Source organism: Empidonax traillii, unplaced genomic scaffold (genome assembly GCF_003031625.1).
Source record: "Empidonax traillii isolate 1590-97213 ecotype Southwest subspecies unplaced genomic scaffold, ASM303162v1 scaffold220:size741200, whole genome shotgun sequence".
NCBI classification, from domain to species: domain Eukaryota; kingdom Metazoa; phylum Chordata; class Aves; order Passeriformes; family Tyrannidae; genus Empidonax; species Empidonax traillii.
Genome location: NW_020955413.1, coordinates 567,126 through 593,294, shown reverse-complemented (window position 1 = coordinate 593,294; position 26,169 = coordinate 567,126). Strand labels below are relative to the sequence as shown.

Here is a 26,169-nt window from a genome sequence, read left to right as displayed (position 1 = left end):
AGATAATCAGAAACCGTCTGGACGCAGTCCTGTGCAACGTGCCCTACGAAAAGGGAGTTGGAACCAGATGACCCTCTGTGGTCCCTCCTAATCTGACCGATTACGTGATTCTGTCGCTTTCCTAAAGCTTACATGTTTGGTTGGCTGGCATAGGGTCTACAATGCACACTTGGCCCTGCATGTAGTTTTACGTAGTTATGTAGTCCTAAAACAAGATCAGAATGAATAACATGTTGAAACTGGAATGTGTTAATAGTCGTGACACACCAAAAAAGCCTTCAGTTTTCTGGTATGGTGTAAAAATAGAAACCTAAATTTAACCATACAGAAATAGGAAAAACTGCAGGCTACAAGAAAAAAACATCTGAATATGATACTCCAGTGTGTGCACTATGTAAGAGCACAGCATGAAGGATCTCAAGTCAATATGAATTGCCTGTTATATCTCACAATATGTACATTATGAAACGTTGTGTGAAATCTAGAAATTTGAAGTCAAGAATAGAATCATTTCATCATTTTTTTTGTACAGTGGATTTTTTCCTGGCTGTGTATTCAGAGTTTTATTTCATAGAATGCTTCTATGGTGCATTGCACTACTGCAGGGAACGGGGGGGGGGGGGGGGGTATGTTTGTTTTATTCCACCCAAAACCCTTTTCAACCCTTTCCCCCCCGCCCCCCACATCCCCTTTGTTTATCTCCTTGACAGTTTTTTTTTGACTGCGAAAAAAGGTACATTACATCTCAAGGCTGTTTAGTTTCTTTCTTTCTTAGTTTCTTCTGGACAGTCTGCTTGAGGCATTTCAGAAGTCTTAATAAATTATGTGAACTAGTTCTCTTTTATATTATGGAAACATTCCAAGGCTTTTAAGAAGATAATGATTTTCCTTTGAAAAACTATGCTCTTTAGACTTTACCAGATTATGGCAACCTAGATTTTCTAGGGCTCTGTTTTTAATTATCGATGCAATAAATTACCCAGGAAGATTAGTAGAAGTATTGCTACCTTTCAGTACTCTAGAATAGTTCCAGCATTCAGTGAGATATTCTGATTTTTTTTCTCCACATCCACTCTTCTATGGCATACTTGAACTTTGGGAGTACTAGCTAAATATTTGACTCCTTTTAATTTATTTGGGGTTTTGACATATTTTTCTCTGATGTAGTGTTTTTGTTCTGAAAATGAACAAAAGGTTGAGTTGGGAATTTGTGCATTATTAAGAGATGTATATTTCTCCTTTAGATCTTTACCTTTTTTAATCTCTTTAATATACATGTGTGTTGTGGACTTAGTGATCCGCTTAAACATTTTTAAAGGCTGCCTGCATCTAGTATATCTGGACAACACATCTTGTTGGATATTTTAGCTTGGGGAAAAAACTTTCTTTTGAGTGCCATTTTGGCCCTTCTTGTGTTTCCCCTCTTAGCTGCTGTTGTCATTTGGGTATCTCTTAATAGATTTAACTAGGAGTAAATTTCTCAATCTGTGTGTTTTTCTCTCTGACCTAACAGTTTCTCAAGGTTTTTAATTTAACTTGGATTAATTTTTCTCTCAGATGTCCTGGTGCCCTCTTTCCTTGGTTGCCTGTATATTTTTCAGATTCTTTTGTTTGTTTTTCTGGTAATTTTGAGAATGCTTTTATTTGTTAATGAAAAATATTCTGAATTCTAATGAAGGAGAAGTAGATTAGGACATTTATTGGAAGACAGAGTAGAAGTAACTGCTTAAGAATTTTGCAGATATATGGAGGAAAAGCATGGCTTTGTAGATGTGAGATTCTCTTATTGTTTCTGTATTAAAGTTATTGAAAAATAAAAAAGCTATTGCAGGTAATCAAAGCAGTTTTGAAAATTCAGTATTTTGTGGTTCAATTTTAAATGTAAATTATTAGTGTCTTCTAATTGTACTATAGTCATATAGTTAGCTGATTTTACATAATGATTGGGTGCTATCTAGAACTACAGGGGGGTTAATGGAAAGCTTTGCATTCGGGATGATTGTTCTGTTGCATATTTGATCTGCAGCGGCAGGTATGATTCTGTAACTGGTAATTATTGTAGATATACACAATAACTGTTCTGTTTGCTTGTAATTAGGAGGAAACCATCAATGCAAAATCTACCAGTGAAGAAACCACCTGTCAATTTTGTCCTGTAGATGCCAAGGAAGAACTCTTGAAGGAATGTACCAGTATTTGGAAGGAGTTGGAAGAGGTATGCAAACCAAAAGTGATAGACTAGATTTGCTGTAAACTTTTGTGAGAATTATTTTATTCAATGTGTGCAATTCACCCCATTGCCTCCAAAGAAACACCACAATAAAACAAAAAGAATAACAAGGCCAATGGTTGGTGTGCTGTCAGGGGTAAGGGATGCCTTGCATTCCAAGGTTGTTTACAATATGCTAATGTTATGATTTAGTTAGTGTGGAGTATGTATTAAATTAGGGAAAATTAAACTGTTCACTTATGTTGTGGTAGTAACCAGCACACTGAGACTTGAGGTCCTTCTCTCTTTAGCCTCACACAAGATGGGATTCCAGTGCCATTCACAAGTAGTTTGGAGCTTAAAGGAGAGAATAGGAGGAAAGGCATAGAAGGACAAAGATGTTTCAAAATGCTTATCCAAACTGACAGTTTTATCATCATGGTTAAAATTTATCTCTCTTGATATATGGTACAATATGCTAATAATAACATTTTAGGGCAGATCAGTTTTATTTAAGGAATCCCAGGAAAGATGAACTTCTGTCAGTTCTGAGGGAATGCTGTGCGTTCTGTAAGATTGTGCCAAGACCCATGAAAGGTCATCTTCTAAATTATATTTTTGGAGTCTTAATTGCTACACTCAATTTTATATGGTTCTTACATGCTATCTGCTTGATTTCTGAGTTGTAGGTTCAAAACAGTAAAATTTCAAAAATGGAAGTAAAGATATTTCCAAACTTAAAGTAGAACAATGTACAGACAACTCACAGTGCAATAATTTTACAGAATTAGATTTAAAAATACTAATATGATTTTATTTCCTATTAAGTATTAAGGTAAGTTCGCATTTAACAAGTGGCAGGGAATTTTATGTCTGAGTTTCTGAAGTTGTATTTGGAGGACCTGAATTTTTCTTTGAAATTTTCAAATTAGAAGAGAAGTTAGAATGCCATTTTGAATTTAATTGAAAGTATTAGATATCTTGTATCTCATTCCCGTCATCCCCAAAATAATACAGGAAGTGATAATGTCTGTTGTTTTTGGAAGTTGATAAAAACTGTAGGATTTTCATTACTTTGACTTTTCATTCTGGATGCAAACATTTCAGAAAGAAGTTTAAACAACAAATAGTCATTGAATGGGATCGTGGGTTATATAGTTACAATGTAATGTTTGAATGACTGTGTGATACCATTAGCAGTTTTTGTAGGAAAAATCCTGTGTTGTGTTCTGGTTTCCATACATTAACAACAAGGTTTCCAAAGTTAGTAGTTTTACTGTTTAGTAGAGTACATCCTGCCCTGTTGTGGGGTGGGTTGGATTGCTGACAGTTATAAAACAAGAAAGAGTTCAGTGGATGTCTCCTGTCAAAGCCTTGGATGTCTTGGTGGCCTGAATTTCGGACTGCATATACATCCCATTCCAATCATGGGAACTGATGTAGTGCACTTCTGAAAATCAGACCATTTCTGAAGTGTGCAGTGTACTGCCCTAAATGACTTAAAAATGTGTATTAGAATGGGATTAATGTCTTTAAAGAGCCAGACGAGTAGCAGAAAGTGTGTTAACTTCTCAGCAGCTTTGTCCATGACTTTCTTCCTATTTTCTCATGTTCTTCATCTGACCAGTGACTTTGTGATACGAACTTTTCCCTCATAACTTGCCTTCTTACTCTAGTGATACATCTTTTTTTTTTAGCTGCTACTTTTCTACTTTCCAGTTAATTAAGTTCTGCTTTACTGTGGTACAATTTCAAAATATTTCTTAATTTGCTATTCTAGGTAAGGATCTGAGGGATGTGGTTGGATCCAAGTCACAACTCTTTTATTCCTATATTAAAAAAGTTATGTTGAAATTTCTGAGCATTGTGTTCTGTTCTGTTCTTACAAAGGGAAAGAGTAAACAAACGTTGTTTGTGTTTTGTTTCTTTTCTACCAAGTGTCAAAGCAAGCTAATGTTTCTAGAATTAGAAACACTGCTACAATCAGATACCAAGGTAAGACATTTGTTTGGTTTCTTTTTTTTTATTTTCCACTAAATACTTTGTTTTCTGTAAAGAACATAGAATCATAGAGTGGCTTGGATTGGAAAGGACCTTAAAGGTCATCTATTTTCAGCACCCCTGGAATAGGAAGGGATACCTTTCACTAGGTTAGTGAAGTGCTGGTCTGGAACCCTTCTAGGATGGGACATCCACAGTTGCTCTGGGCAACCTGCTCCAGTGTCTCTGCACTCTCACAGTAAAAAAGAATTTCATCCTAATATCTAATTTAAACCTGTCCTCTTTCAGCTTAAGACCATTGCCCCTTGCCCTATCACTAAAATGCTCATGTAAGTAGTCCCTCTCCAGCGTTCTTTTAGGCCTGCAAGTACCATTCAGATACTGCAAGGCTGCCCTAAGGTCTTTCTGGAGCCTCCTCTAGGCTGAACAACGTCAACTCTCCTAGCCTGTCTTCAGAGGAGGAGAGAGATTGCAGCACTTCAGATGGAGTCTCACCTGAGTGGAGTAGAGGGGCAGAATCCCCTCCCTCAATCTGCTGGCCACACTGCTTTTGATGCAGCCCAGGACATGGTTGTCTTTCTGGGCTGCAAGAGCACATTGCTGGGTCATATTCAGCCTTCCATCCACCAGGATCCCCAGGTCTTTCTTGATAGGGCTGCTCTTAATCCATTCATTCCCCAGCCTGTATTGATACCAGGTGTCCTGACCCCAGGTACAGGACCTTATGCTTGGGCTTGTTGAACTTCATGTTTTGCACAGGCCCAGCTCTCAATTCTGTCCAGGTTCCTCTGGATGTCATCCCTTCCCTCCAGCACGTTGACTGCATCACAGAGCTTGGTGTCAGCAAACTTGCTGAGGCAGCTCTGGATCCCACTGTCCATGTTGCCAACAAAGATCATATATGGTGCTGGTCTCTAAAACAACCCCTGAGGATTGCCACTCATCACTTGTCTTTGCCTGGACGTTGAACTGTTGACTGCCCCTCTGAGAGTAACCATCCAGCCAGTTCCTTACCCACCTGGTGATCTGTCTCAAATCCATGTCTGTCCAGTTTAGCGACAGGGATGTCGGTGTCAAATGCTTTGCACAAGTCCACATAGATGACATCAGTAGCTCTGCCCTTATCCTGTAATGCTGTAATCCTGTTACAGGAGGCCACCAAATTTGTCAGGCACAATTTGCCCTTAGCGAAGTCACATTGCCTAACACCAATCACCTTCTGATTTTCCATGTGCTTCAGCATATTTTCCAGGAGGGTCTGTTCCATGATCTTGCTAAGCACAGAGATGAGACTGACAAATCTGTAGTTCTCTGGATCTCTCTTTCTCTGTTTTTAAAAATAAGGGTTATGTGCACCCTTTTATGTTCAGAAACTTCACCAGGCTGCTGTGACTTTTCAAATACGATGGATAGTGGCTTTGCCACTTCATCTGCCAGTTCCCTTAGGGCCCTCAGTGCATCTGTGGTGGGTTTGACCTGTCTGGCCACCAGATGCCCACTAAAGCTGCTTATTCCCCTGTCAGCTGGACATTTGAGAGGAAATATAACTGAAGCCTCAAGGGTTGAGATAAGGACAGATTTACTAACTTTGAAGTACACAACTAATTAATGATTAACATAGGCAGCAAAATGGAGAGATATGTAACTTCAATACCTATTTGGACTATTTCCTAATCAGTGCCTATGTAAATTCTTCTTAGTAAGAGTCATTCTGACATTGTCCATCATAGTGTCCTTCTGGCCATATTGTCCAACTGTGAGATGAGCAAGTTCAGCCATGAAGGAGAAGAGAGGATGTGAAGTATTTGTCATTGCTTCTCGTAGCTCCTCTTTAGTTGTAGTCATTACAAAGAAAATCAGGGGAAAAATGCCAACTCTGACTCCTTCTCATTTCCCTATTTTGAAAAAATAATATAAATGGTTTTTATCCCTGGGAGTGACTTTAAAATATTTTAAAGGAATAAGTGCTCTGATTGCAATACATGCTCTTCTGTTTTCTATTGTATGAAGTTATTAATTTAACTTCTATCCTGTTCTACCTCATTTTACACCAGTGCAACTTAACACTTCAAGAGATGCTTCTTTTCTTGTTACACAGCTTGCCATGTTAATGCTGCAATGGAAAGCTTTAACAGGAGATTTGGAAGAGTGGCATGAGAGAAGTCCTGAAAGTAAGTAACTGCTTCCCTGTAAAGGATGATTACATAAACCTCTGCAGTTTCTTTCACTTAGGCACTTGAAACTGTTGGTGTGCTGAATGTCTGCTGATTGTGTTTTCATACTACTTAAAAATAAAGTACTTGGCACAGTAGCACGCATGTTTAATTTCTTTATTCTTTTTGCACTTTGGTTCTAAGTTGACTTAAAAGTGATTTCCTCTATAACCTAATCTTATAATTCTGCACAAATAAATGCATGATTTATACCACTATTCATCAGTCAGTTAAGTGGAAAAATAACTCTTAGCAAATCTAACAAAATAACAGAAGTCCATTATGCTGTTATCCTCCTTCTCTGTGTGATTGTTTCTTCTCCATCTTTCATTTGTGTTTCCTTTTTAGAACAGAACTACTTTATCAAATAATATTGTCTTCATCTTATCTTTTAAGAATCTGTTACATTTTTTTATCTTTGCAAGTATTGCTAATAAGCTAACAATAATTTGCCCAGGTATATTTTTAACTATACCTCCTCTGAATAATTTTTTACTAATACTTCCCACAAGTGTGTTGTATTATGATGTATTAGTTGAAACTTTGGAGTAGACCTTTGGTGTTAAACCCATTACACCATAATAAAGTACCTGTTTTGGGTTTAACAGGGATTGGAGATTTCAGCTCAAGATAAGATGGTAAAAGACACTAGAGTTTTATTTTAACAAAACAGGAATCCAGGACACTTATTGATCCTGAGAAGCACAAACTGCAAGTGTTTTCTTATATTTGTTAAGCATTTTCAGTCACAAGGTATAAATTCATCAGTTCTTCAAAATTCTCTTTTTACATTAGCAACAGTGCTGACTGATTTCTCTCTCTGGCAAGGCTGATGTGGCCAGAGACTGGAAATAAAACCATTCAAAATTGAAGTGCGAGTAAAGTAATCTCTGTTTTCAGATGTCCCATTTGGAGGCTCTTAAAGCAGTTCACACTACATTGTCATTAGTATTCTGGTGGCCCTCACTTCAAGGACCTGTTAGCACCTGTCAACCCAGTAAAACTTAATAGCTAATCTTTAAATTAATACATTGGCTCATTTGAATATTTTAAGCCATAACAGGCTTGGTTTTTTGGTGTTTACAAAATGTTAGGAATGTGCTTTAAACAACCCGTGGTGAATTCCAATGTTTTGTCATTTGGCCTAATGGAAAAGCCTTTTCAGGTCAACATTAAAGACAGTTCTCCAGCTTCTGTCAAAGTCCGTGTACTTGCTGCATATCATGATCAAATTAAGAGAAGCTGGGAGAAAATAGTTTTTCTTTCTTACAAATAGATATTGTTGCCCTATTAGAATAAATTAGTAATTCAGCTTTATAAGTCTGTCTTCAAGAATTGTTGGCCTCAAAAACTTCTGAGAGGTATGTAGACCAAAAGTATGGCACTGAATGAATTTAGGACATACTGGTTCCTTGCTGCTGTTTATGAATAAGATGCTGGCTTAAAGCAAATTAATTGAAAGCACTTCGTTTTTACTGGGTTGAAATACCTGGTGTTGTTAAATTTCCTTACTAAAATACATATAGTAAACTTTAAGTTATTGGCTTAAAAATATCCTTAGGGCTTGACCTAGTTTTTTGGCTTGCTGACTAGCTTTGTTCAACTATTTTTACTTATTCTTAGATGAAAATATTTATTATTAGTTTTTAATAGAGAAATTATCTATGCCTATCGTAATGCAAATAATAATTTGCAGCCAAAGTTTTGCCTTTTTTGGCTACTTTTCCAAGAGAACTAAAAAGAAGTTGCTGCTAAGAATTTGAATATATATAGTTATAGTGCTTATATGAAAATGAGAAGTCTACTTTGCTTACTTCTCTTTCCGTCTTTTTTGTACCTACTGTTTGTCTTGAATTACTTAATTGAAAGCATTATCTGAAATTATCTAAATCAAAATAGCATAAATACTGATTTCATACAATTTATTAATAGAACATGGATGTCAGGCTGTCTTACTGTGGTTTCTGTTTTTAGTAGTGGCCAGTTCATTTCCTATAAATGAGGGCCTGTCAGCATTCAGTTTTAAACCTTATTTTCAGAGGTTATGACTTGTTCAGTTCTACATTTTTTTGAGCAAAATATTGGCAAACAGACTTGAGTTCACGATGCAAATTTTATTTTTGCAAAGCTTTCACTTTATCTCTGCTGCTATTTATATAGCTCTACATCTACTAAATCAGCTGAATTTAAACATTTTTAAAAAGCATTTGATTTATAAAAATAGAATTTAACTTTTACCTTTGCAAGATAAGGAAATTAAAGCAACCATATTTTAAACCATATAAAACAATTATGGTCTCTGTGTAATTTCTCTTTTCTTTGCAAAATAACAGTATTCTGCCAAATGCTTTTTTTTTTTTTTTTTAATAGGAGTTTATGTAAACATGTGCACGGTAGTGGCTTTTACTTTCCTAGCATCTGGTAGTATTTTGCTTGGTAATTATCACTAGACAGTTCTGTGTGACATTTGATTTTTGCAAGTGTAGTGATTCTACAACTGAAAAAGCCTAATCTGTAGATAAAACAACCAGTGACTTTACAGTGGCAGCTGTAAATGCACTGCCCCAGTGTCTCAGATCTACATTGTTCCTTCACTATATTACAGTTAGTGGTTCTTTCTCAGAAAGATGTGACCTTCTATTCTGATACTCACTCAGTATGAATATTGAACAGGAAGCATGAACTCAGGATTAGGTATCTAAAAAATGAGGAAGTGTTAGAAGCCAATAGTAGAGATTGAGAATAATTGATAAGTGAGGGCTTATAATAATAATGTCAGCAGGAAGTTGAAGGAGGAAGAGTTGTATGGGTTTCTTCAAATACACCTGTGAATGGGAATCAAAATTTACCATTGAGTTTTATTATGGGGTGTAGGATATGCATGTAATTAAAGAAATATTGTTCTAATAATAGCACAGACCACTACCTCCTTCAGCTCTTAAGCTTAATTTGGCAGTGTACTGGTCAAATTTTGTGTCAATATTTAGAAACAGTAATTGCCTAAGTAAAAGAGATTTTATTGAGACATAATTTAGTGTATTTTTAACTAAGTAATTTTTCTGATTTTCATCTCAGAACAAGCACTGCTTTTAAAACTACTCATCTAAAGCTTTTTAAAATTTGTTCAGGTAAAAACTGTAACATTACCAAAAAAAGTACTTTTCTAAATTTATGAAATCAACAGTATGTATTTAGGAGATGTTTAGTGCTTTCAGGAAAGGGTTAAGGGTTTTCCTTTTTGTGAAAGGAAACTTTTTTTTTAAATAATTATTTTTAAGATTAAGAGATTTGAAGCCCAAACTTTCACCAAAAAATCCCTGACATATTAAGATTCAAATCTGTTAAAGTAGCTTTCATTTCTCCTGTTAATGTGTTCAAATAGTTCACTTTAAAAATAAGTTGTACTTTTATGCAGATGCTGGAAGTTGACATGGAAGTGAGAATTGACTGGTGTACATTGAAGGCTGTAAAATACAACAGTTCTCTTTTTATTTTGAAAATCCATGATCCATAAATCAGTGCATTTGGCAGAAGCATTCCAGGGAAACATTTCCATGTCCTTAAATTGTACCATGCCTTCCCTTAAGTACTGTTGTTGCTCAGTGTTAGATTTAGGATGTTGGTATTGCTGGGCCTTTCATCTCCCTACATCTAGTGGTTCTTGTGAACAGAAAAAGGGATGGGGACATGCTTTTGAAGTTCTTAAAAATGGTAGAATTTATAGTCCTGGTAAAGCATTTGGAAGGCTGTTTAACACAGAATTGGAAGACTGGAGAAGTCTGATTGCCCATACTGGTAATGTTGATGGAATGCCATCTGCTGAAAAAAATCAGGCTTGGTTATCTTGAAGTATATTTAAATGTGATGTACAGTCGTTATGTACCTATGCCTATATACCTGGGGCTAGTTCAGAGGATTATAATTGCACTGTATAACAGGGGCATTAACACTGCACTTTTTTCAGTCTAGTTTAACTTGCTGAATCGTGATAGTAGGTTAGCACAGCAGGACACCACAGAATGAGGTTAAACTGATGCTGACAGACGGACTGGTTTTTTAAAGCCTACACAAGTTTCTCTAGCTGGGCTGCTTTTCAGTATTAAATAAGTCTTTATCATTCAATGACAAAAAAATCCCATTTTATTTTTTAGCAATTTCTCCTAATCCAGATGTACTGTTTAAATTAGGAAAAGAAGAGGTAAGTATTTTTATTTGTTAAGAGATAATAAGTTTTTGTTGGGAAAAAAAGAAAAACTATATAAAATTGCCACATTTTCCTGTGACTGTTCTTGGAATAGACTACTGCTAAGATACTGTGTATTTTCCTTCAGGCATTGTTGTTGTTCTAATTGGTTATTTCCCCATTATTATAACTACTAAAATTTTCTAGTTGTAATGAATGAGCTTTTAAACTGACTTACTGCACAAGTCAGTGAGTAACACACAATAAATGGTATTTTGCCTCTGTCCTACAATCCAAATCCACCACTGAACCCCATCCCTAAGTGCCTCGCAGGATTATGTCCAGGTGGCTTTTGAATATTTCCAGACAAGGAAACTCCACAGCCTTCCTAGGCAGCTGTTACAGTGCTCACCCTCCATTAAAGCAATTTTTCCTCATTTTCAGGAATGGAACTTCCTATGTTCCAAGTTTGTGCTTGTTACGCCTTGTCTTATCACTGGGCACCACTCAAAAGAGCCTGACCCCATCCTCTGACACCTGCCCTTAAGATAGGTTTCCTTAGTTATTCCTTCCTTAGTAAGGAATCCTTACCTGAGGCTCGACCTCAGGTTTCCCACAGAAGAGTCTCAGATGCCCAGATCCTTAACATAATTTAATAATGGTGCTATAATAACAAAATAACAGCTCAAAGGGTGCCTCTGAGGAGAGACCCAGAACTTTAATACCTTAATACCCTGAGCTTTTATCCCTTTTTGGTTCAAACCCTGGAAAGTCTGGGAGTCAGGGAGTCATCGGCTCTTGGGGAGACTCTCAGTGTCCAGGTCTTCTGGCTGGCCCACAGGTCCCCTGGGTCCTCTGTTATGCAAGGGTCAGCAGTTCATGGTGTTGTCTTGGCTCAGGCTTCGACTCCAGCCCCCAGGGGCTCAACCAGCAGCTTGCAATGCAGCTGCACACCAGGCTACCTGCCCTGAATGTATTCCTCAACACAGCCTTACCCATTCTGTAATGAAGGACCCAGCCCACTGAGAGTCCACTGTTCCCTAGATTCAGCAGTGCCTATAGCTTCTGGCGACAGTAGTTTTATTTCTCCTTCTTTCCTCTCCCAGATATGTCCATAGCATCAAGGACCATTTAAATCATGTATGCAATTAGTCTCTTTTGCAGCATCTTTATTTTCTGTACTTTTTATGTTAGTGCAATTAGCATGGATTCATTCCTGCAAGCCGTTGCAGTGATTCAGACAGTACAGCCCTGGTGCTGCAGACGTTTTTTCCTCAGTCATTCATCAGTTGAGCAGTTCATGTGTGTGTTCCATAATCTGCTTCAGGTGAAATTAACTATGTTGTTTTCCAGAGTTTCAGTAAGGCACTAATGAGCAACTCGTGACAGTAACATTTTAAAGAGCCTCTTGCATTTTAAACTGGATTCTGAAATAGCGTGTCAACACTATAGCCATATTTCTTAAGAATTTGCAGATCATATTGGCCTTCTGTATTAGATTTACAGATGTAGCCTTACATAGATGGGGCTACCTGCAAACTGTAGTTTCATTTTTACTTTTTTATAGTTGCAGAAAATAAAGAATGATCTTGAAAAGGTGCTATCAGTAGTTTGCTCAAAGAATAAACAACTAGAAGAAGATCTGGAAAGGTAATATAATAATTTGGAATTTAGAATGCTGTAAACTGTTTTTTTTGACTACCCAGAGAAACTATTTTTCTGTTGTGCCATTTCCTGCTTTTCATGTTTCAAAGAGAGCAGCAGTGGTATGAGGAACAGGAACAGGTGCTAAATACTCTTAACAGAATTGAAGAAGAGACAAAACCCCAAGTTGAACTACTTCATGAAACAAGGTATTTCTACACTGTTGAGTTTTTATACTGAAGAATTTAAATATCAACAGGAGCAAATGAACAAACAAATTCTTAAAACATACTCTTTGTTTTGATAAAATAGTTCAAATAATTGCTCAGTAATCCAGATTTGAAATATGGAAAATATTGCTATTATATCCTGTCATTCAAGATGTTGTGTTTATAAGAACTGAATTTGAGGGTTTTTTTTACTTGTGAAGAGCTTTCAAGGTATTTTATTTGATTTCATACTCTATTGCTATGCTTTTACTGTTTGAAAATTAGAGGATTGGAGGAACTGCAAAATAAAATGTTGAAATTAAAGACCTATAAGAGAGAACTGCTGAGTGCACTGGGTGAATTCCTGGATGAACATTTTCCTCTTCCACAGGGTGGTGGAAGTGCTATAAAGAAGGTAAGAATTTTCTATGGCTATTAAATTTAAAATGTTCAATTTCTATTTAATTAGATGCAGTGTCTGTTTAAAGTCACTAGCATAGAATCTGCATTTATATTTTGAAATAAATATAGTTCTTACAAATGATTCTTTAGGTTAATTTATATTTTTCAGGTTGATTTATATTATTTAAGGCTGTTTCCAGCTGGATATTTTCTTAATGCATAATAATGTATTATATTTCCTACTGAACTGCAAGCTCTGCCAGATTTGGAAATGGTGAGGGGTTCAATCCAAATTGACCCATTCTCTTTTTTACTCAACTAGGCAGGTGGATTCCTGTTTCCCTTGGCAACACAAATTATAATTGTCTAACAGTGATTTTAGAACAATAAGGACAAGTGTTTATAATTGCAAAGTAGTTTAGAATGTTAACCATCAGATTTTTGTCCAGGCAAATTGGGCCAAAAATTATCTTGAAACTTTAGGAGTATTTTGCATAATAAATTCAAAGTCTGGTGTAAAAATACAACTATTACCTCTAGTACTTGATAGATACAAAAAGAGTAAAAAGTAAAGGCAGGGGCTTGAATTTGATTCCAGACTTACTTATGATTACAGAAATAGAAAGGTTTTCTTTCGTCCAGTTCCTTGTTATTTCAGACAACCACAAAATATAATTCCTTTAATATTATTGAACTCCATTTTAAAACAAATAATCTTCATTACTACTGTTTCTACTGGGGTTTTTTTAGCACCTCAATACTCTGGTTAGAAACTCTCATAGCTCCCAGTCTAAATTTATCAATGTCTAACACAGATCCATATACTCTTGCACCAATATTTTCCTTACAATAGCCTTCTTTCTTGTGTTTATTCCTCCTGATATATTTTTAGACAGCAGCCATATACCCTCTTTTTCTTTGTTTTGCTATTTGAACTAGCAACATTTTTATGTGCTTCTCAGGTATTTTTCAATTCCCTGGCTTATCTTAATAATACCCATTTTCTATATTTGTTTTCACTTGGATTAATCTTTTTGGGACCTAGTAAAAAACAATATTATAAAGAAAACTACTAGCTCACATCTATCACCAAAGCAACTAATTATACCCTTGTGTTTTTCTATCTGTTATTTGCAACTGAGGAAGCTTTTAGTTAAAAAAAAATCTTGGTTTTGCACATAAGTATTTTGTATCTTTTGCATATAAAAGATACAAATAAAGATGCATATAAAATCTCCATATTAAATGGCGATTTCAAGACACGGTGATCATTTTCAGTGTATTATTCAAACATCTTATTTTGTTGAATCCTAGGTTTTTCTGCATACCAATGTCTTTGTTTCCCACTATTAGTAAATATGACACATTATACTCTCATTAGAGACAAGGATGTCATGCTGGACAGTGTCAAATGCTTAGCACAAGTCCAGGTAGATGACATCAGTTGTTCTTCCCTTCTCCAGCAATACTATAAAGGCCACCAAATTTATTAGGTGCAGTTGGTGTTCAATGAAGGCAGGTTGGCTGTCACCAATCTCTTTTACTTAAACAAAAAATTTATTTTGTATAATTTCAGCACAAGGTTTTATCTTTCCTTAGTTTAAATTTTATTTATGCATTTCCTGAACTCTTAAACAGTTTGTATTCTGACACGTCTTTTCTTTCTTTTCACTCATTGTGAATTCAGTTTCTTCTATATCTTTTGACTCACTTTGATCTCAATGGCTTAACTACAGGTCACCTGTAAGCTTCACTTTGTGGAAACCTGTGTTCACAATAGTTCCGTGTGAGACAAATATGTGGGGCTGACATCTGTAGGACACAGCTGCAGAGTAGTGTAAACTGCTAGAAGCCTCGCTGGTCTGGTTCCACTTTTTCACCAGGCATGTGCATCTGGGATTGGGAGTGGGAGTGAAGACTGGGTCACGGCAGCCCAGGTTAGCTTCCCTTGCCATAGCCCAACACCCCTAGTATAGGTAGTGACTATGGTAAGAATTATCTTGCATTTTAAATCTTAGATAAAAAACCAACACTTCTTTTTTTTTTTTCAAGAGAAGAATACAAAAAGTCGTAAGTTGAGAAATATTGTTTATGTGAATCTTTCTGACAGAAGGTGCCTTTCAGGTTAACTAATTAAATGCTGAGCATCCTGCTTAAATTGGCTTTATAATCATTAATTAATTAAAGGTACTTATTATCAATGACACTTAAAATGGGTAAGTAGAATAATTTTACAAAGCATACGATGTAAACGATAAACCTAGCAAAATAAGTTTGCTAGTTCTGTGAGAGTGCAAACTTTTTCACACTAATATCCTTAGGATTTTACTCTTTATATACAATCAGTTTTAATAATTGCTGAAGTCATAATGTAATTTCAGCTTTGAAACATGAATATTGAACCCACTACCTTAAGTTACAAAGTAGTATTTTTGACCAGGGAAATAAAACAGCTGAGGCTGTGAAGTATCCTTGTGTTTGCTTTAAGGAACCTTTTTCACGTAGTGTAAGTTCTACTTCCTCTGCCAAGTATCAAGATAAAGGCACAAAGATAGGCATTTTTGAGCCTCTGTGGTTTGCAACATTGCCATGGAACAGGCAGTATGTCCCCTTTCTGACTGTGATAATATTACGAGGTGATAATATTACAAAGTGTGACTGAGAAAAAGATGCCAGAACTTGCTTTTTACAAATTTTTCTTTTTTGCATGTATTCTTCTTCTGTTACAGAAGTTCCTATAAGGTTCAGCACAGCTGTTAATATCTTAGGTCTTAATTGACATATTCAACAGCAATGCTGAGTAAGCAGCTGGCAGTGCTGCATTACCTCCTTAATTTTGTTGAAACTGAAGTGGAAGGGTAAAAAGGATAAAATTGAAAAAGAATCAGGTTCACCATGCAACGGCACAAGCAGATCCAATAGCATTGCTGCTTAAGGAATTTCTATTGGTGTATAGACAAATGGCTTGATTTGCTTGCTACGAAGGAAAACAATTTTCTAATGATATTTTATCATAACCTCCCCTCCTCTCCAGATTTTAATTATTGTATTTCTTATGCTTGTTCATTTTTAAAAATTGAATTTAGAGTAAGTAAATAAATATTCATTGGCAAATCATGAAAAAATATTAAGGCACTATGAAATGAAGTCGTGAGTTCTGTCAAGTTTGTATTGTAAATATTTATGTAAAGCTCATGAAAAACATTTTTTCCCTAACATATTCATATAAGGTTCTGCACTATACTATGTTATAAATGTGATGTACTTGGTTTTATTTTAATATAAATATAAACACAAATACAAACATGATCACTTAAGGTTAATCTCTTTTAATAATTAAAAAATGTTACATTTGAAATGTAGGATTTTGAACTGGTAGTTTTAAATACTATCTTGTATTTCTGTCATGACTAAATCGAGTGAAAGCCCTTACTAGTTTGAAGTTTTGTTAATTTGGCTGTGGACATGTATATCTTTCCAGAACTTTTCTCCAGGGCCAGCTGTAGAACTGCTAGCATTGCAAGACATTTTACAGGTAAGATAGTTTTATTATGTAGAGATTTGGAGGATTTTTCAATATTCAGATCATATAATAACATTAGCCATAAAGTGGTATGTATTTATTAATAAGATGAATGACATTATATGGCATTTGGTTAATGTAGAATATTAAGGATTTTACGTCTTTAAGAAGGCTGCAGGGAGACCTCATTTCAACCTTCCAGTACTAAAAAGGGGCCTGTAAAAAAGAGAGAAAGCAACTTTTTATACAGGTAATGAAAGTGATAGGACAGGGAGCAATGGTTTTAAACTGAAAGAAGAGATTTCAGATAAGTCAGTTTTCTATTTAAATTCCTATCAAAATCCCAGTTTTTACAAGAGATATGACAATAATCTTCAGTTTAAGCTGGAGAGTGGTTATCTCTTATTTCTTGATTTTATAATGTTTAGTTTAAAGAAGTTTTTGTACTTTAGTGGCTCATATTAGGAGAAAAAAATACTGTGCTTAACAAAAAAATCGGTCAGTTGCACACTATTTTGTACTGTTTCAATAAAAATATTTCTGAAATTTAATGCAATAACAGTTATAGAAGGACCAATTTATGTGTAATCTCACAAGGACTAACTAATATGCAGTCTCATGTATGATTATCTTCTCATATGAGGAAACCGATCCAATTCATGTGTTTCTAAGTCCTTCATGTGAGTTTTTAATTATAGTACAATCTATGAATTGGAATTATAAAATATAATTTTCCTTCTCGCATTAAATATAGCATTTCAAGTGAAGTTTTGTATTTCTCCTCTATCCTTACTCTTCAGACAGTTCAAAGCATCTATATATATATAAAATGTCCCTGGGGAAAAAAGTTTTTTCTGAGGCACAACGTGATGGATAAAAACTTTCTGGTACTAAGATGCCGTTATCTGATCACTATTACATTGTTGTACTTTAGTTTAAAACCCAGGCTTTGGGCTTGCATCATCAAAATTATTTTACATGCTTCAGATATCTTAGCATACCTATTAATGTCAAATTAGGCAGAGCTTGAAAACAGATCAGAATTTAGAATTTACACAGTACTCTTGGAATTAGAATTTTGAAGTTCTTCTAATGCTTAAAAATTGCCCTTCATATTTTTATCTTATTGTTAATCTCCTTAAAATGTGAACACATTCAAGTAATGACTGATTTCCATTTGGAAGAACATACTACTTTGAAAAATTCAGATTTGTTTTCAGGTGTAACTGTCTTGGCCTAAAGTGTCAATGTCCCTTATCTTTGTTTTCCGGGAGGTTTTTATTTGTTGAGTGATGTGTTTCTAGCTTGAAGTCCCTTTTAAAATTTGAAAAGTATTTTCTTACATACAGAGATAAACGTTACAGCCATAAGGGCTATTTTGGAATATCGGATGTTAGAAGAGACTAAGTAAAAATTCATGTCAAATAATGCATTTGGAGTAAAGTCTCATAATTGGGTCAAGTAAGTACAAAACTGGGACAATTCTTCGGAACACTCTGAAGAGCAGTTGTGGGTTTGGATTTTTTTTAAATAGCAATAGGTGAAAAAAGAATATGGTCTGGTAGCAAGGATTTTGAGTCTCTCTTAAGCAAAAAGGGGCAGAAAATATTTTGTACTTACTGAAGTTGGGAAAGTATAATATTTAGAACCTCTGAGTGGAAAGATTAAATATCTGGGATCAGTAGAGAGAGCACCATGGGATGGGTAAGATTACTTTATCTGTAATGTGTGCAGTATTCCCAATGAGCAATATTATGAGGGCATAAACACTGTCTCCATGAACTGAAAATGAATGTCAAAACTGATTTTGTTTTTACCTCCATTAACGAATTCTCTATTTAGATAAGGAATTTAGTCTATATTTATTCTGGATAAAAGGAGAATTCTGGTTCTAATTTTTACATAACAAATGATGCAATGAAGTTAATTGGAAGTTCTTTGCTTCTACTTTAAACAGGTCTTGTATTTCTCCTGTAGTCCTGTAGTCCTTATATTGCCTACATTACAGTAATTTGTATAAATTTGGTTAAAGGAGATAAAAATCTAGCTCTTTTGTTTACTTCCTAAATCTTATCCTTTTGGTCTTCCAGATTCTGATAGAAAAATTAATGGCCACACCACATGAACCTTATGTAACAATCAATGAGTCATTTTGGCCACCTTACATTGAGCTGCTGCTGCGATTTGGAGTGGCCCTGAGACATCCAGAAGATCCAAACAGAATGCGCCTAGAAGCTTTTCACAAGTAGTGTGACCTACATATGTACTTCAAAACAAAATAACACCAGTACTCTTAATTCAGGGATAGGACGTACTTAGGCATCATAAAAAATTTCTGTTATATTGACAGTCGCTTCTTTTTGAATGATTATTTTTCTATTTTTTTGAAAAGTGTGAGATATGGCAAAAGAAAAAAAGTGTCTTTAAAAAGGAAGTCTCACTAAAGATGCAGATTCAGGTAATAAAGTAAAGATATTTAACAGTCCTTTTTACATTAAAGATCATACTTTATATGTTACTTCTGTGTTTTAGATTTGTTTAGATTGCATGAAGTCTTCTAACAGTTTCTGTTTGCACTTTTTCAGACCTAGTTTATCAAGGCTTGTTGTAACAGGTCTCTGTTCTGTTGATTTCTACAGCATCTAAGTTATGTCAGTTGAGGGCTTCCTTCTGACTCATTGCTGTCATTCTGTGTAATCCCAGTCTTCTCTGTAGATATTGTGGACTTTGAGTACAATAATTCTACTTTTGTGTATCTGTAGTGACTATACACTTGAAAAATAATGTCTTCTGTTAACCAGATTGCCATTTATTGAGATAGGAACTTTAACGATTTTTCAGCAGATAGAAATGGGGTTTATGTGATGTTATGTGACGAACTTCAAAGATGATCTAAGGACACGTGGGAGAGGAAGGGGGAATGAATGTAACATAAGTTCCAGTGTAATTGCCTTTTTTAACCCAATTAAATGTTAAATTAAAAAATAATTACATCTTGTGTGGTTTTGAGTGAAAATTATTCCTTTTACCCACACAGCTGATAATAGCCATGAGTATAGAAACCAATGTGTGCTGTTATGCATGAACATTGACTTCTTTTTGCTTCATACTGCTTGTATAGTCACCCTCTTGATGTATTTTAACCTCCCTTATTAAAATACTAGCTCTAATGTCTGACTAATCTATACACCTTACAGTATTTTTAATTAATTATACAAATAGCTAAGTTTCTTGGCTTTGCTTTATAGCATTGGCTCATTAGGGGTTTTTTTTCTTCATTTATTTTTAATTTCTCTGTATTCTGCTATCCTTTCACCTTATTACTAATACTACAAGCTGAAATACTTCATTGCCCCTGGATGACTGCTTCTGGGGTGACGTTGATAAGTTGAAGAAAAAATGGTAAACCCTAAGAAGTTTCTCATGTTATAGAAAGAAAAATAACAACCTACACCATTCACCTCCAAAAACCAAACCAAAACAAACCACTAAGAAGGAGATAGGATAGTTACAAATGAGCATTCTAGAGAAGCAGCAATATTGATTATTTCTCATAACAAAATCAAATCTCATCCAAGTAAATCACAGAAATAGATTTAAATGAATGTACTTCATATAAAGTTTTATACTGACATGGAACTCACTACCATAAAATGTGTAGTAAAGATTACTTACACATTTTCCAAAAAATGCAAGTTTATAGAATTCAGATTTTTGAGTAATTATTAAAGAAAATTGGAGTCAGCTGTTTCAGAAATCTCTCTCATACTAATGTTGGACCCTGAGAAGATACACATTCCCTGAGATTCTGGACAAGCCCAGAACCCAAAGCTTCAATGCAGAGCTTTTCCTTGGCTCAGCACAGTCACTTACTACAGCAAAAGAAAAGCTGCAGAAAGGGGTAATCCATTTTCTCTCAGTGCCTAAAATGCACAATCAGTTTTTAAGGAAAGCTGGTTCAGACTGATACAGAGCCAACTGAAAGCTGTAGCTCTTTGAAAAATCCTGACAAGTAAACCAAAGAAATTCAAGGCAATGATGAACAGATCTTCCTTATGAGAAAAAATTGGAAAAAGATCTTTCATCAGTAGTATCAACCATCAGGAAGCTTGGGGAGTATATTGAAAAACAGTAGGGTAACTTTTCCATTTTTTTCTCTGTGTATGCCAAAGTGTTTTGGGTTAAAGACAATGTTGCCAGGTAGGCGGGACCTCTGATGGAATGGAAACCCTCCCTCCCGGACTTACTGTAAATTTGAAAATAGACATGAGGGGTTTTGAGCAACATGTAGAAACAAAAAAAAAATGTTTTTTACTAAAAAGTAGAGAACAATACAAACAGACAAAGCAGAAAAACACAGTAACCACAAGGGTACAGGGAGAAAATGGTCTGTTACTGTCCTTCAGCTAAAACTTCAACAAGTTTTAACAGTCACCCTTACTTCAAAGTAATCTGTAATTCCAAGGGGAAGAAATACAAAAAAATGTAAGTATCAACACCATCATCTTTATAATTAGCTGCACCTTGGAGTTGTGACTTTGACATTAATTTCATCAGCATTGGCTCTGTGACCAAGAGGTCACATTCTCAGTTCCACACGCTTAGTACCACATATATCACTTAGTACAAATGCATCCAACATATGTACCAGATACATCAGTAGTAATCACAGAACTAAAATCCAGAAAACATCCTATACTGAGATTCAACATGAGTGATGGCAAACAGACCACCTGTGGATTGCTATAGCTGTTCACATCCTTGAGATTTCACTTTTTTAAGTCCTGAACTGATGCTCTGACACACATATTGGAAAAAAAAAAAAAAAAAACAAACACAAAACCTGTTTCCCATCAGTGATGTTTATTCAGATAGTTTTTTATTCTATATAGAGGAATCTTTTGCTGGAAAGAAGTGTTGCTCAGGAGACAATTCATTCCTTCCCATCTTTTTAGTCTGTCAGGACCTGATAACTTACAGATCTTAAAAAGTATTAAGGCAGCAGTAATCTGAGCTTATCACCTCTTTAGTGTTCATATGGACTGGTTCACTAGAAAATCTTACCTCAAGGGAGAACTATATGCCATTTAGATTTGATGGGATTCAAACTGGCACTTAAGTAAGGAGGAAAAATGTGACTCATTATACAGTAGCGATTCTTCTGACTGTGCATACCATGCAGAGCCCTCAGCATTCTTGCTTGTCAGAATACTTCAGTACAGAAAACTTTGTATTGTGAGGAAATTGACCTAGCAAGAGGAACACCTTTTTGCAGTTAATATTACAAGGTTACAAGAAAGAGTAGACCATGCCTGCCTTCATAAACTCAATTCTGCAAAGGACTGTGATTGATACAAACTTACTTCTGTGACTTCCTAGTAAAATAATTGTTCTACAGATAGTTTTTCAACTTCTGATGGTGTCGTTACATTTAATTGCTATATTTTTCTGCATTTTGTTGCCTAAAGAAAAATAAATTGTGATTATGAGAGTTTGGCATAAAAATTTGTGGGCATAAAGTTTACGTTTTTGAGAGAGTGCAGGTGATGCTAACGAAGACAGCTAATCACCAGTTACAGACATATAATATGATCTTGGAAATATAAGCCTATCTTGAAACCTTGAATGTTCTTTAGTATTTTGGTAGAATGAGACTACACTTTCTGTATGTTATACTGTATTTGAAGCTTTTTTAAAAAAAGCGTAAGTCTAACCATCTGAGAAGGTATTACCACCTTGCACCTGTTTAAGTTTTCAAATCACCCTTCCTATTTATGTATTAACAAAAGATAGCCACTCCATGTATTTTCTGATAAAGTTATTTTTTCAGTGTTTTGATTCAGTTTAATGGATTTGTTCTGGGTTTTTTTTGCTTTTTTTTAAATTATTATTATTTCTTGTTACATTTTTACTTTATTTGCTCATTTATTTTTTTCTTCAAACAGTTCTAGCACAAAAATTTTTGATCATAACACTTTTACTTATTTCAAAATGTGAAATTCTAGTGATTAAGCCAGTGAGACTCTATTTTGTGTGTATTCTCAGCTAATACTAACATCATGTTTTAATAGACTGTTTCCAGGTTAAATACCTCAGCAACGCTGAACTACTCATAATCAACCTTGATTACAAGAAGTTCTTTGTTCTGCAAACATTTTAAATTCTGGAAAATTTAATAATTTAAAAAATTAATTTGGAAAATTTATTGCATCAAATTAAATATAATCCTGCCTGCTCTTATTTGGCAACAAATGCTGCTTGCAGGTGCTTGCAGAAAACCCGTCTTGGTTTGAGACAGTTTGGCAGGGCGTAGACCTAGAACAGAAGTCTTCTACTCAAGATTCAGTACCCCTGGTTTCCCCAATACAGAGAGAGTGACCAAATACGCCTGAATGTAAGTGAAAAAATAACTCTTTACCAAGAACAATGCCAATAACTACTGATAAAACTGCGTTAAAACCAACCAGACCAAATCGAGACGGCAGCTGGCCTCCCCCACCTGCACAAAACACACACAGGACAGATGGCTGCCCTTCCACATGGTTTGCCTCCCAAATGTGGGGCTTCCACCACCACCTTGGCAGATCCAGACTACGACCACTACTTTGACAGGACTACAGTCACCACTTCAATAACAGTTTGACCATTGGAATTACAACAACAAAATCTCTTCACTGGATCTAACCAGAGTCTTGAGGTCCTTCCAGTCACTTTGAGGGGGTCCACAGCCCTGGCCCAACTGAACTAGAACTGTAGCCTCACTCCACCACTACGCAAGCACCTGCCAGTATCAAATCCCTGCCATCTGCCGTTTCCTGCCAGCACTGGCTCTCCAGCCATCCCTGTCCGGTTTTCTGGCTGTGAGGGTGGCAAAACACATGGAAGGGCAGCCATCTGGTCTCTTGTCCTGTGGTCACATTTGTTTCTTCCAGGTTGAGGAGGCCAGCTGCCATCTTCATTTGGTCCAGCAGGCAGGGCTTGGGAAGTTTCTCCTCATCAGTTGGTTTAACCCAGTTTTATCAGTATTAATACTGGCATTTCTTCTTGGTAAAGAGTTATTTTTTCATTTATTTATGGGCATATTTGGTCTCTCTCTCTATTGGAGAAACTAGGGGTATTGAATCTGCGGGAGGAGACTTCTGTCTGAGGTCTCCACCCCTCTAAATTATCTCAAACATTAACCGAGACAAATGTATTTTTGGTGGTATTCCTATTCTAATTGTAATTTAGGTTGCATTGAATGAATTTCTGGAGATTGTTTCAGGCAGAAATACTTAAAATAAAAACTAAACTAGATCAGTGTTGCAGTTTACTTAATAAAAAAACAGTCCTTTCCTATTTATAAGACATCATCTCTGTGACAATAGTTTGCTCAAGTTTCCATAAAATTATAAAGTATTTTTGTTTTATTTCATTTAATAGAACACTGAGGAGTTTTGACTGGTGATGAGGCAAGCCATTATTCTTGGTGTCATGACCTAGACACATGTTTACTAAAACACTAAATTATCCACAGAAACAATTACAGTACTTAAAATTTATATATCCTATAAAAGTTCTTCTTTGGTATTAATTTTGCTTTTATTTAACAGACTGGTTAATTTTATGGCTATTTGCACTGCCTGTAAAACTCCTGTGGTTATTAATTTATATTAAATGTTGCCAAAGAACAAGTTTACAATGCTACTGTGTATGCATAACCTCTTGCAGTTGATTTAAGTTTTTATTTGAATTTGTACCATGCTTTTATTTCAGTATAATTCCTTTCTGTATTTATGTCTATTTCACTATTAGAAGGTTTTGTTTTGTGGAAGTCATTGCACTGAAAGGTGTATTTTTATTAGATCCAGGAACATGTTGCTTCTAGTCCTGAAAAAGTGAACTGCAACACTAGAAAATAAGGTAATTAGTTTGTTGCATTTAAAGGCAGAATCCAAAGACTGTGGTCAGTGTTAATGAAGCTGCTTAATAGAAAGAGAGAAGATGTGTGAAAAGGTGAAACTGTTCAACTGAGCTGAATTTAAAGTTAGTTAGTCTGCTCAGAATAGTTGTCCTACCTGTTTTGCAAGTTAAAAATTCAGCTAGGCTTTATCAGGTAGTTGCCAGATGGCTCTAAATTTGCAAGACAACCCCTGATTGCAAACAGGAACTTAGTTTTAATGCTCTTTGCTTATGAAGGCTATGGCTGTGCAGTCAATACATTCTTTGACTGAGTGCAAGCTTGACAAAAATTCTGTAACTGAATCAAAGTCCCTTGTACAAGGGTTCTGGCAACATTACCTGTAACCTATTATTTGGAAAGTTGAAATATTGAAGAACTGGCAAAGGCATAAAAATAACACCATAACTACTTATGTGAGAGTCTCAGCAGAATTCTGCTGAGGACAACACACAAATTCTAATGTAAATTTTCCTCTACAGCTAAGACTCATGTGGGCAGTAACAACAAAGCTGAATTTGAAAAAAAAACATTTGCAAGTCTCTGGACTGCTAACTTAAGAGGTGATTAACTCAGAAAGAAAGCTCTCACATATGGGTTACCATTCAGAAACACTGAAGCTGAAAATAACAACTATGCCTTGACTGTTAGTCAAACAGTGTCTGTTCTACATCAAGAAAAGTGTTAGCTGCAGCGGTGTTTAAATTTTTAATGTAACCCAGATATTAATTTTATGAAATATTACATTTCTACATCAACTGTGAGTTACTGCAAGAGAAGTAGCACTTTTCAGAAAGCCAAGTCACATAAACCGAAGTAATTTCGGAGAGGACAATTGGGGCCAGTGGGACGTACGATAGGAATAGTACTTACAACGAGAAGTCTCCTAAATTGTGACAGAAATGTCCTAAACCAAATCAGCTAACTCTGTGTAGAACTACCAGGAGTTAGATGCAAATCATTACCTTAAATCAAGAGAGTTATTTTACTCAGCCAAATTATTTCCTGCTGCATTTAATTTCCACTAGAGATATGATTGTCCAAAGGGTTTTACCAGGGATGAAACTGTCCCACTGGATTACTGCAGCATCAATGTTTACAAAGAAGCATTATCATGATTGCTGAACAAAGTTATGTTTGCAACATTTTAGCAAGGTTGCTTTGAAGCTGCTTTTATTAAAAAATGCAATCTGAGTAATTGTCAACATAAGCATAATTCTGTGAGGGGACACAAACCCAGTGCCAATTTCAGCAAGCAGAAGTATCTAGAAAAAGAATAGACACTGAAATAATAAAATTCAAGTTGATGTGTTATCTTTTCAAACATATTACTTGTGGTAGCAGTTCAGAACTCAATTTAAGAAGTAAAAAATACTGAAATAATATTGGTATATGGTTTTCCAATAAACATACATATGTATGGCAGGGTTCAGGCTTATATGAAAAAACATTATGAGATACAGGTTCTTAGCAAATTATTGGCAAACTATGCAGTTGTCCATAAGATTAGCATGCAAAACTGACAGAGCATAAGATATTTACTATTAAACAGAACATCTGCCTTGGATTTCTGTATCAACACAGAAAAACGGTGAGGGTCAACTGACACTTGTAATCATGTACCTGCACAGGGACAGGAATCTGGACCTTATGGGGGAAGTCTGAGAGTGGTGTTGGTGAACTTGCATGCTGGGTCCAGCTGGAAAATACTAAAATACTAACAAAAAAATTATTCTCATGGAAGAAAGTGGTGGACCTCTGTTACAGTTTTAAACTTTTTGGAGAATTTTCCACACTGACATACAGTCAAGGAGGTGGGAGTAATCAAGTTTTGCTTTTAGGGAGA

The 26,169-nt window shown here is 35.5% G+C and overlaps 1 protein-coding gene across 2 annotated transcripts; it reads left to right on the top strand.

The window, feature by feature from the left end:
- The first annotated feature begins 1,345 nt into the window (after positions 1 to 1,345).
- On the top strand, positions 1,346 to 18,808 carry CENPK (centromere protein K). Of its 2 annotated transcripts, XM_027887725.1 has the most exons (9): positions 1,350 to 2,215; positions 4,148 to 4,204; positions 6,309 to 6,381; positions 10,575 to 10,621; positions 12,174 to 12,256; positions 12,361 to 12,459; positions 12,745 to 12,874; positions 16,343 to 16,396; positions 18,475 to 18,808. In XM_027887725.1, the coding sequence occupies exons 2-9, from the start codon at positions 4,163 to 4,165 to the stop codon at positions 18,631 to 18,633; spliced, it is 687 nt and encodes a 228-aa protein (XP_027743526.1). In that variant the 5' UTR covers positions 1,350 to 2,215; positions 4,148 to 4,162; the 3' UTR covers positions 18,634 to 18,808. The 2 variants fall into 2 exon arrangements, with proteins under 2 accessions (XP_027743527.1, XP_027743526.1); XM_027887726.1 differs by lacking the exon at positions 12,361 to 12,459 and having other exon boundaries at positions 1,346 to 2,215.
- The last annotated feature ends 7,361 nt before the right edge of the window (positions 18,809 to 26,169 follow it).

Excerpts from the sequence above, each read along its gene's own strand:
- CENPK (XM_027887725.1), top strand. The coding sequence starts at position 4,163 with ATGTTTCTAGAATTAGAAACACTGCTACAATCAGATACCAAG. Across the intron at positions 10,622-12,173 it reads TTAAATTAGGAAAAGAAGAG|TTGCAGAAAATAAAGAATGA; the intron begins GTAAGTATTTTT and ends ACTTTTTTATAG. Across the intron at positions 12,460-12,744 it reads GAACTACTTCATGAAACAAG|AGGATTGGAGGAACTGCAAA; the intron begins GTATTTCTACAC and ends TTTGAAAATTAG.